This window comes from Lissotriton vulgaris, chromosome 11 (genome assembly GCF_964263255.1).
Source record: "Lissotriton vulgaris chromosome 11, aLisVul1.2, whole genome shotgun sequence".
Taxonomy (NCBI): Eukaryota; Metazoa; Chordata; class Amphibia; order Caudata; family Salamandridae; genus Lissotriton; species Lissotriton vulgaris.
Window position 1 is genome coordinate 3,304,820 of NC_141699.1, and position 12,354 is coordinate 3,317,173.

At 40.7% G+C, this 12,354-nt stretch overlaps 1 protein-coding gene across 2 annotated transcripts in view; it reads left to right on the plus strand.

The window, feature by feature from the left end:
- Positions 1-12,354, plus strand: part of ARVCF (ARVCF delta catenin family member) — a 771,519-nt gene that overhangs the window by 743,806 nt on the left and 15,359 nt on the right. For both annotated transcript variants that reach the window (XM_086942623.1, XM_086942624.1), the window contains one exon: positions 543-634. In XM_086942623.1, the coding sequence (XP_086798749.1) occupies positions 543-634 (92 nt within the window). The remainder of the gene's footprint in view (positions 1-542; positions 635-12,354) is intronic.

Genomic DNA, 12,354 nt, shown 5'->3' on the forward strand with positions numbered 1-12,354 from the left:
TTTGCAAACATCTGGAAATATCAGTGTCTACCTTTTCTAATCATGCAAACAACATCATGATTTGCTCCACTGGCCTTTCATGGATACATTTCTCAGCTTTCATTGATTAACTGAACAAATGTTTAGTGAGGAGCAGCATGTGCCATAGCAACTCATGTTCATTTTGGTGCAGGTGGCATTTAGGTCAAGGTAATCCGTGAGAGGCAAGGAAGGACCACGACAAATCGATTAAGTGCTTGTGCGATATCAAAGCTCTCCACAAATCTCTGTACCTTAAAAGATATCACCTCCCTTCCCTTTTGCCTTTTTAATTTACTGTGTTGATGTGATTTGTGTCTCGTCTCTCTCAATCTACCACACTTTCTCTCTTCCTTGTCTTTTGCTGTGTGTTGAGTTTCTTTCCTGCCATCGCAGCTACCAGATGGACTGGTTCACATCCTTGGCACCAGAAGCATTTACACTTTCTGTCCTCGCCTGGTTGCCACCTGAGGAGGCCGGGTATCCCTCGCTGTCCTGACTTTACCTGTCTTCTTCTTCTCCAGATGGATATTCAACAATAGACCACAGGGAGAGGGAACGCAAGTACCGAACCCTCGAGAACACGGCGGATGTGTCGGAGAAGGAGCCGTTGAAGGTAAGGGACACATGCGGATGCTTTCAGATAGGCTGTGGTTCACGTTGGCTGTTATGGTCACCTTTGCGTTGCTCCAAATCCTAGTTCTCTGATCTTGGCATTGAAGAAAGTAACAAGTCTTGGTGCCTGTAGCACGCTGTGAAGCACAGTATGTGGATATGATGCACAAATGCAAGAGGAATTATACGCACAGGAGGTGTTCTGGAGAGTAGTGTCCACTGCATTCTAATCCGGCGCGTTTCTGCCTCGTTCTTCTCTGTTGATAAATCAGCAAAGAGGGTCACGCTGTAAATGTGCAGATTTTTTTTACACCCAATTAAATGTGATTTTCTAGGGCTTAGGCCCACATGCACCAACAATGCCATTTGCGATTCCTTATTATCGAAAAATAAGGATTCGCTAATAAGGAATTGCAAAAAGCTAAGCATGAAGAAATCGCAAAAAAAATTGCGATTTCTTAAAATTCCTTAATTGCGACTTGCAAATTGTGAATCGCAATTAAGGAATACCTCCCCATTCATTCCTATGGGCCTAAAGGCATGAATGGGAAGACATTTTCAATTTGCGATTCTCAATTAGAGAATCGCAAATTGAGAATGCAATTTCAAGGGATGCCAGGATGTCAAAAGGACACCATGTTGCACCCCTGAAATCTGCCTATAAGTACATCTTGCACACACACATGAAAATGCACTTTAGTGCATTTTTCAAAGATTTTGCAAATTACCGTGAAGGTCAACTTCATGGTAATTTGCTCCTCCTATTAGCGAAATTGCTAATGTTTTTAGTTTGATGCATTGCATTTAAGGAATCTCAATTTAAGATTCCTTAAATGCAATCGCAATTTAAGTAATCGCAATTTTGCTTTTTCTTAAATTGCGAAAAGTACAAAAAATAAATGATGCATCCCAAATGATGAAATTGCATTCGCAAACGGGCGAATTTTGCGATTCGCACCCTTTGCGAATGCAATTTTCAATGATGCATGTTAGTGATTAGCTGTCTTGACTTTGGTTTCCTATATCTTGAGATGGAATTTGCCCCTAACATCTGGGGAGCACAAAGAAGATTTTCATTTAGCAGGGTTAATATCTGAACTTAGACAAACTCAAAAAACAGCCAGCATTGACTGTAAAGATCTTCTAAGAAATAACTTTGTCAACGATTTTGGCATTCAGCGTATGAGCGAAGAAAATATTAGTTTTGAATTGCTGAAATTGGCGACTCATGGGTGGGGGACGAGCAAGGACACACAAAAACTGTAGTACCCTATAACCTTCTTTGAATCACAGTAATTTATTTTAAATGTTTCATGCTTGCTTTATTTTAAGGTCTTTGCTTGTTCACTTGCATTTGATTTGACAGCAACAAATATTAAAGTCAAGAAATGTTTTGCACTGATTTTGCCATTCACAAGAAGCTTTGATAAGAAATGTGTCTAGCTGATTAGTTTTCAGCCATGAATTCTATGCCTAGATCAATGCTATGAGTATTGTCTTCAAAGACCTACATTCCCTTAAATCTCAGGCTAGGATCCAGTTTCAGGGTCGATTAATTGGGCAATAACTTCTTTTGTTTGCTCGCTAAGTTTGTAGGATGCTGCCCTGAAGGGTTACGTATCGCCGTAAATTAAAGGGTGTACCAAAGGTAAGACGTGGTAGCATTTGGTGACACGTCTCAAACAAAACAAAGACGACACATAGGAACGGGGCAGAGACAGGGTATCTTTGGCACATTTCTTCTTTGTTGAATTTTTTTGTCTTCACATGGATTCTTCCACTTGGAGGCGGCCTAGCAAAGATTATATTCAAGCAGATTATTTCTTACAGCTTTCACGTCAGCCTTACCTTAAAACCTAAACCTACCCTCCCTCTCTGAGTGATATCCCAGACAGTGATATCATTCATACTTTCACAAATCTGCTACTAGTGATACCCTAGATCAGTCCCATAGACCATGAGTGGGTCCTAAATCTGGCTCTAACTATAACACTGTGGATCTATCGTGCGAGCCCAGCCAAAAGGCAGCAGGACGCCGTATAGGGTAACGACAACCCTAAAGTCAACGAGTAGTAGGAGAGGAAGCTGGTTCTGGACAGTTAGTGTATTGCGATGTAGTGTTCTTTAAAGATGTGCGTCTTCTATGTATGTATGTATATGGTATTTCTGTCCTGCACACTTAGCCAAATGGCAGATGTAAACCTTTCTTATGTTACATTTTCAGATTAGTGCAGGGTGTCTCATGCCTTTATAATTCATCGGAAATTGTTGTGGGTCCTGCCAGCAGTGTGTTCTGTGTTAAGGTTCTACAATAGTGAACAAAATAGGATAGGGGGGGCCTGCAGGGAATTTAAAGACCTAGCAGTGGCATGTTCCCTTAATGACTGAAAAAAACATTATATGTCACCGGGTCTAGACAACAAAAATGTGGTACTACTAAAAGTATGTGAGTGAACTTACATCTAAATGATTGTAAGATTAGGTGGGCACCTTGTGAACCCTAACAGGGTACCCATCAGTCACCACTCGGTACCGCCCTTCATCACTTGGGATTCCTGTATTGCCATATATTAGGAACAGCAAGGGTTACACAGTGGAGGTGATGTTAAACCTCTGATGAACCTAATGCTGTCCTATATGGTAAGAGTCTCACAGGCTATTCGTAAGCTGGAGATAAGTGAGAGGGTGACTGGGTGTGCAGTGCATGTAGTGAGAGTGCTAAGTGGAACTAAAATTGGGTGAGGGAGCAGAGAATACCTTTATTCCATGTTTTGCTCGCTCCTCCAATGTTAAAAAGCAGTGGGGTAAATTAAACAAATATTTACCCAGATGTATTGGTCAACATGTTTCTGCAAATATATGGACCACAGAGTCCGTTGCATTCATCAGGACCTTTCTTTAGAAGAAGCTACTGCAATATTGATATGTGTGAAGTGAGATAAAAAGTGACTACAAATATTAATCTGCGACCTGAATAAAAATCACCTGGATCCTTTAGGTATCGTCTGATTTCGCAGTCGTTGTATGTCACTGGTGAAAAAACACAAACATAAAAAGAATAGTAACCACATTGATTTGTAAACAATTAGAATGTGTTAAGTACATTTATAACCACAAATGATTTTGTCAAAAAAAACCTTTTGGTTATCAGTTTTCTACCACATGAAGATATCTAAAAATCTTTCATGGCAGGATACTTTATCTTACCATTGTAATCAAAGTAGGAGGCTGCGCCTCGCCTGGCAACGGCTCAGGATACGAGGGAAGCACCGCTCTAAAAAGGGAAAAGGAAGGAAAGAACAAGAAATGTCATCGCTCCCTTGGTTTGTCTGAAGGCAGGGCACGCATCGGCACAGCGGCAAAAGGCAGAACTACTGCACATCAAGTGTTGTTGCAAATGGATAAATGGCACCTGGACGCTGAGTCCGTATGCCTTGTATTGCCCAGTACTGTTTGTTTTAGATTGTGTCCAGTGGAGTTTTAAATACTGCACACATGGGACGCCATAGCGCACTACGCCGACAGCCTACTAGTCGGCGAGTGAGCACTCGTCATGTTCGCCTGCCTGGAGGCGTTTTAAATGTACAAAAGGCGTGCAAAGCTGTACGAGGTCAGCGGTTAAAAGATGAAGAAGAAAGGAAAAAGATGCCGATTCCCTAAAATGCTCACCTATCCGTCGGTACCTCGCCGCCTTCCTCTGAACCGATGGGGAGGTAACGAGGTACCGCGGACACACTGGTTAAAAGCATGCCAGAGATTGGTCCGGGTCCGATCAGGTGGTGTCAGCGGACCAATCAGTGCGCGTCTACTGTCAAGGTTTGAATGAGACAGTTTGCACGCGCCATGATTTGCGGCGAAGAGTCACATGGTCAGTCTCTTCATCTGTATCGAGCGATTTCGTTGGTAGAGCCCTCGTTACTATGGGAACACTGACTGTTTATCCTTATCAGAAACTGAAGCTACGAGTCTTATTTATACAGGGAAACAAAGGGGCAAAGACCTTCGTGATTTATATCAAATTGTCTCCCAATTATTTTATAAGATGTGTTTGCTTCAAAAAAGGCTCTTCTGAATGTAAAGCCCTGAGGTACCCTTGACTAACATCAATTAATGGAAATTTTTTTAATAGACGTGCCGTGTATCTATGATGAGCTCCTTAAAAATCACTAACAACACTGTTGCACAGTAAGACTTCCGCATCTTACTGAGTACCCTAACAGTTTATTGATTACATATTTGCTGGCTCTGTGACTGCAGCCATAGAATGTCTATTAAAAAAAAATTCCATTAATTGATGATACAGATGAAGAGACTGACCATGTGACTCTTCGCCGCAAATCACGGCGCGTGCAAACTGTCTCATTCAAACCTTCACAGTAGACGCGCACTGATTGGTCCGCTGACACCACCTGATCGGACCCGGACCAATCTCTGGCATGCTTTTAACCAGTGTGTTCGCGGTACCTCGTTACCTCCCCATCGGTTCAGAGGAAGGCGGCGAGGTACCGACGGATAGGTGAGCATTTTAGGGAATCGGCATCTTTTTCCTTTCTTCTTCATCTTTTAACCGCTGACCTCGTACAGCTTTGCACGCCTTTTGTACATTTAAAACGCCTCCAGGCAGGCGAACATGACGAGTGCTCACTCGCCGACTAGTAGGCTGTCGGCGTAGTGCGCTATGGCGTCCCATGTGTGCAGTATTTAAAACTCCACTGGACACAATCTAAAACAAACAGTACTGGGCAATACAAGGCATACGGACTCAGCGTCCAGGTGCCATTTATCCATTTGCAACAACACTTGATGTGCAGTAGTTCTGCCTTTTGCCGCTGTGCCGATGCGTGCCCTGCCTTCAGACAAACCAAGGGAGCGATGACATTTCTTGTTCTTTGCTTCCTTTTCCCTTTTTAGAGCGGTGCTTCCCTCGTATCCTGAGCCGTTGCCAGGCGAGGCGCAGCCTCCTACTTTGATTACAATAGTAAGATAAAGTATCCTGCCATGAAAGATTTTTAGATATCTTCATGTGGTAGAAAACTGATAACCAAAAGGGTTTTTTTGACAAAATCATTTGTGGTTATAAATGTACTTACCACATTCTAATTGTTTACAAATCAATGTGGTTACTATTCTTTTTATGTTTGTGTTTTTTCACCAGTGACATACAACGACTGCGAAATCAGACGATACCTAAAGGATCCAGGTGATCTTTATTCAGGTCGCAGATTAATATTTGTAGTCACTTTTTATCTCACTTCACACATAATAATATTGCAGTAGCTTCTTCTAAAGAAAGGTCCTGATGAATGCAACGGACTCTGTGGTCCATATATTTGCAGAAACATGTTGACCAATACATCTGGGTAAATATTTGTTTAATTTACCCCACTGCTTTTTAACATTGGAGGAGCGAGCAAAACATGGAATAAAGGTATTCTCTGCTCCCTCACCCAATTTTAGTTCCACTTAGCACTCTCACTACATGCACTGCACACCCAGTCACCCTCTCACTTATCTCCAGCTTACGAATAGCCTGTGAGACTCTTACCCTATATGACAGCATTAGGTTCATCAGAGGTTTAACATCACCTCCACTGTGTAACCCTTGCTGTTCCTAATATATGGCAATACAGGAATCCCAAGTGATGAAGGGCGGTACTGAGTGGTGACTGATGGGTACCCTGTTAGGGTTCACAAGGTGCCCACCTAATCTTACAATCATTTAGATGTAAGTTCACTCACATACTTTTAGTAGTACCACATTTTTGTTGTCTAGACCCGGTGACATATAATGTTTTTTTCAGGTTTTTTTTTAAGGTTCACAAAACTAGAAGGGTGTTCCTGCAGTGGCCGTATAATTCAATAATGTGAGTACATCTCTAATAAATCAACACAAATAGTGACAGAAGGAGATAAGGTACAAACGAAGTTCATTCAAAAAATATATATTTTTATTTACTTATTCTGTTTTATTTTTATGTGAATATAGATACATATAGATTAAATTCTTGATCAACGAATCTTCTTTTATAAAGTTCATAAGAAATACATGGAGTGTTTGAAAAAATTCATAAAGGACACAAAAACAATTCTAAAATCCATAACAATTTAGTAGGAATTCCCCTGAAAAACAATCATACACAGCAACTCACTCACGTGCTAACAATCATTCTGCATACATACTACATACAAAGATGAAAGAAGGAACTGGATTCCAATTAGCAAGATGGCTACGCTAATGTGGTTCAAGGGCACCAAGGTGTAGTTGTTGGCCCTTGTGGCGGGTCTACGCGCGTTTCGGTGGGCAAGCCACCTTCATCAGGACCTTGTACATCGAATTGTGCAGATAGCAGGGGATCAGATAAGAAAACAATTGGCAAGGTGATAGATCAGCTATCATCAAAAACGGGTTCTTTATAAGAGTAGAATGGTAGGGTCACTCAAATGGCACTGCATCCAAATTGCCAAGTCAGATGTGTTGGGTGACCCTCAAAGCTTCATCTTGGTGTCTTAAATATCAGATTCTGTGTAATAGGCGAAATGGGCAAGATGTTTCCATTGCATAGTGGATTCTGAAGAAATACTCCTATTAGATACAGGGTCTCAGGATAATGTGGTCCGCGTAGTGCATGAACTCGTGTTATTTCGGTCTAATTCTTAGTGGCGATTATTTGTCATAAAGAGCAGGCATTCTGCGAGGTAATTTGATACTGTAAGGCCACCGCGACCCTTTAGGTTCGGCGAGTAGCGTTCGGGCATCTACGCGTCCCCGACCGAAATAACACATGAGTTCATGCACTACGCGGACCACATTATCCTGAGACCCTGTATCTAATAGGAGTATTTCTTCAGAATCCACTATGCAATGGAAACATCTTGCCCATTTCGCCTATTACACAGAATCTGATATTTAAGACACCAAGATGAAGCTTTGAGGGTCACCCAACACATCTGACTTGGCAATTTGGATGCAGTGCCATTTGAGTGACCCTACCATTCTACTCTTATAAAGAACCCGTTTTTGATGATAGCTGATCTATCACCTTGCCAATTGTTTTCTTATCTGATCCCCTGCTATCTGCACAATTCGATGTACAAGGTCCTGATGAAGGTGGCTTGCCCACCGAAACGCGCGTAGACCCGCCACAAGGGCCAACAACTACACCTTGGTGCCCTTGAACCACATTAGCGTAGCCATCTTGCTAATTGGAATCCAGTTCCTTCTTTCATCTTTGTATGTAGTATGTATGCAGAATGATTGTTAGCACGTGAGTGAGTTGCTGTGTATGATTGTTTTTCAGGGGAATTCCTACTAAATTGTTATGGATTTTAGAATTGTTTTTGTGTCCTTTATGAATTTTTTCAAACACTCCATGTATTTCTTATGAACTTTATAAAAGAAGATTCGTTGATCAAGAATTTAATCTATATGTATCTATATTCACATAAAAATAAAACAGAATAAGTAAATAAAAATATATATTTTTTGAATGAACTTCGTTTGTACCTTATCTCCTTCTGTCACTATTTGTGTTGATTTATTAGAGATGTACTCACATTATTGAATTATACGGCCACTGCAGGAACACCCTTCTAGTTTTGTGTATTCTTTCTCCCCTCGGTTCCTGGGCCATAATCTACTTTTTTGAGGGGGTCCCATTGCTCATGTTTAACATATTCGCGTTTTTTTTTAAGGTTCTACAATAGACACACTTGAGTCTAAGTTGGAGAAAGTCTGGGAAAGATCAAACCTCAACAACTCCCTTCTTCCGATGGTGCTAGTAGTCACCGTCGGACTAGTTCCTATTTCTCCTATACATTTGTTTACAGCTTGCACAAAACATTTCTCTGACCCTATATTTCTGTGTTGTATTTAAAATCCTCTGTAATTCAATTCTGGTCATCAAAGTAACAGATACAATTATTCAACCACTGTCTCCTGTTTGATAACCTTTACAACTAACATAGTATTATTGTATAGTGTGATATACAATTGGTGTGATTTCAGAGGGCAGCAAGGGCATAATTAGAGTGGACTGAGTCTACTTGTGAGGTTTCAGAACAGCCATTGCCTCTTAAAGTCAAAAGGGCTGGGACAGTGTCCGTCACATGAACTTGGCTCAGTCCTCCTAGCCGTTCAAAGGCACCAGACTCTAGGCGTTAACTCCCTACGTATCCTCAGACATGTAAGAGGTACAGAAAGGTGCGAGCCAGTGGGAAAATATATGTTCACTTCTAACGCAGACTATCAGCAGATGTGAAAAATGATAAAACCGATGTATCAACTGTGCATGTGTGTGTGTATATATATTTACTTATATATATATATATATATCTTGTAGCAAAGACGTTTCAATATATAATATAATTCCACCCCACCTCCCTAAAAAAGAGCATCCCGTATGGGGAATTTTTAAGAATGAAAAGGAATTGTTCAGAAGAGAATGAAATGGAGAACAAATTTAAAGAGACTAAAGACCGTTTTTCCAAACGTGGATATAAACATGCTGACATAATCAAAGGAGAACAAAAAGCAAGAGCCTAGTCAAGAGAGGAAACACTGATAACAAGACAAAAATCCACGGGAAACAACACAGAAGATGACCAACCACGATTAATACTAACATACTCCAAGGAGAGCTATAAAATCCGCCAAATTTTGTCAAAATACTGGAACGTTCTCAAGAAAGACAATGAGATAGGCAGTCTGATTGGTGACAATCCGCTGGTGACATATCGTAAAGCTCCATCAATCCGAGACACATTGGTAAAGAGCCCCTTTAAGAAAATAAGAACCCAAAGTTGGCTGGAAAAAAGACAACTGGGCTTTAGCAAATGCACGACATGTAAAGCGTGTAACATTGGTCAAAACTTGAAATCACTAACTGATCCCAGGGGAAGAACTTTTGTGATCAAGGACAAAATAACATGTGACTCACAATTTGTGGTGTATCAAAGACAGTGTTTCTGTGGTAAGAAATATATTGGCTCGACAATTTGTCCACTAAAGAAGAGAATTCTTGAACACACTAGAGCAATCCAAAATAATGACCCAACCTATGCAACAGCCAAACATCTGAACTCACGTCCAGGAAAAACTTGGAAGGACATGAAATACTCGGGAATAGCGATGGTTGGTGAAAATGAAAGAGGAGGTGATCGAACCACCAGTTTGAGAAGGCTTGAGTCCAAATTAATAATAAGATTTAAAACTAGAAGCCCTTGGGGTCTCAACGCCGATGAGGAACTTTATGTACACTTATGAGTCTCTGAATATTTTGACAGTGTAAATTTCTCTCTTTTTGTTGAAAGGAAAAAGAAAAAAGTATATACCAGCAGTCAAGTAACCTCTGTTTCCATGATTGAGCAACATGAATTCAATGTATGTGACACTTAGAAATTGTAACTTGATTTTAATTATCCATGCACTGTGACTACTGTTGATCTAAAGCAGGAAACGACACAATCAAACTCTAAGGCACTCAGCCACCACGTTTAATATGGACACTCAGTCCACCACACTTTGACTGAAGGGTGATAATTTGCGCTAAACGATGTGAGCTATACTAGCCACATCATGAACGGTCCAATGGACCAAATTTTTTGCGCATTGGCATTCACCGTCACTAATACTTAATAGAGTTTAAATTGTGTCGCATGAATGCTTGGATCCGGTAATTCACACTGCACGGTTTGGAATTATACTGATCCATAAGACTACTGTGCCCACAATGCACCATAATTGCCATGTGGTGACTACAGGTATTTAATCTAAACAGCAATGATGGACTATTGTTTGTACCGTGATCAGGGACAGCTTCATGTCCGAAACGCGTAGGTGGGGAACCTACAGAAAATAAACTAAGCATTTAACAAACGGAGTAGTGTGCGGCGTGTTTCTATATTGAAACGTCTTTGCTACAAGGTATTGCTGCGAGGGTGTCCTGAACCTTGCCGCCGGCACCAGCTATCGAGCTCCTCTCACTTTGGGACATTTGCTCGTGATATATATATATATATATATATATATATATATATATATATATATATATATATATATATATATTTCACACAGATTCCGGATCCCGCTGATTAGAAGGACACAGAGATGACACACCAGGAGATCTTTGCACAAATCCTTTATTGTGCACTCGTAGAACAAGGATGACGCGTTTTGGCGTAAGCCTTTTTCAAGTAGCCACCATTTTGAAATTCCCACATATATAAGTCCTTCTTTCATGTCTCAACCCATAAACACAAAGAAAACACTTCGATGTTTAGTCAACACATATTGCAACAATATTACTTTGCATGCGTATACACATTTCAACAATTTGATTACAATGTATTCGTGACAGTGTAAATGTTCGTGTGTGTCTTTCGAGCGGGACATAGAGGGTAACATCGAGGTTAATCTCCTAGCAACATCTCCCTAGCTAAGCGATCATGGACTACAAAATCGCATTGACTATTGGGAAATAGAGTATACTTATATATGTGGGAATTTCAAAATGGTGGCTACTTGAAAAAGGCTTACGCCGAAACGCGTCGTCCTTGTTCTACGAGTGCACAGTAAAGGATTTGTGCAAAGATCTCCTGGTGTGTCATCTCTGTGTCCTTCTAATCAGCGGGATCCGGAATCTGTGTGAAATAAAGAGTCGCAGCTGCTACTACCGATGACATCAGCGTTGTTTGGCCGAGGATCGCTCGAGCAGCATTTTTGAAGTATATATATATATGTATGTATATATATATATATATATATATATATATATATATATATATATATATATATATAGTCAAAAGGCAGATCACAGGATAGACCACGTGATCACTTGCAATGAAAGGTCACCCTGAATCATTGCTTCTCTGCACCTGTCCCCGGGTGCAGTGCTAATGTTATACCTGACTCTACGGTCAAGGCTGCGGAGTGGGGCGTGGTTCTGGTAGCCGACACCCACATCCACAGGAAGTGGTTGTCCTCCTCTTCTTCACTGATACTTTTCTCCATACTCTTGCAGGCTCACCCCTTTCTGGATTCTCTGTCGCTCTATTTTATCATCACGGATTCTTTGCGTGTGTATTCTAGACTCAGACCCTTTCATGTGTGTTTTATTGGTGCCTATTGAGTGTGCTTTGCTTTGTGTGCTTGTGATGTGTGCTTATCTAACGTACACTTTTGTTTTGGCTTGACTCTGAACTTTCTTCTGCATTTTCACCAAACACACCACCGAGTTTGCAGTGATGCAATCACTTCCAATCAACAATGCAATCCACTGAAACCATTGTTATTAAAGTGATATTAAAGATTTATGGTGCAACTGTTTAACAAAATGATGTTTTGTGTTATCCTGCTGTCAAACTCTACATTATCCTAAAGTAGTGTCATCTGCCTCGATCTGGGGGCCCCACAATGCGGCTGGACTCCACGCCATTTTCAGATTTGAAGTCTGAATGTGTCTGACATGTTGGAAGGTGAACAGATCTGAAGGGATAATAACGATATATGGCAACTCAGTTGACCGATGTGGGGTCTGAACTGTATTAGACAGATGGTGTCAAGAGTGAAAGCGTAAGTCTTTGAAGAATTGGAAGCAAGTGGCACGTAATTCTTATTTTCCAAATTGGAAGAAATATTTTTTATGCTTTTATTTGGGAATACTTGGCTATAAAACAAATGCCAGATGTAGCTCGTTTGCCATCACATGTACTTCTAACAATTGA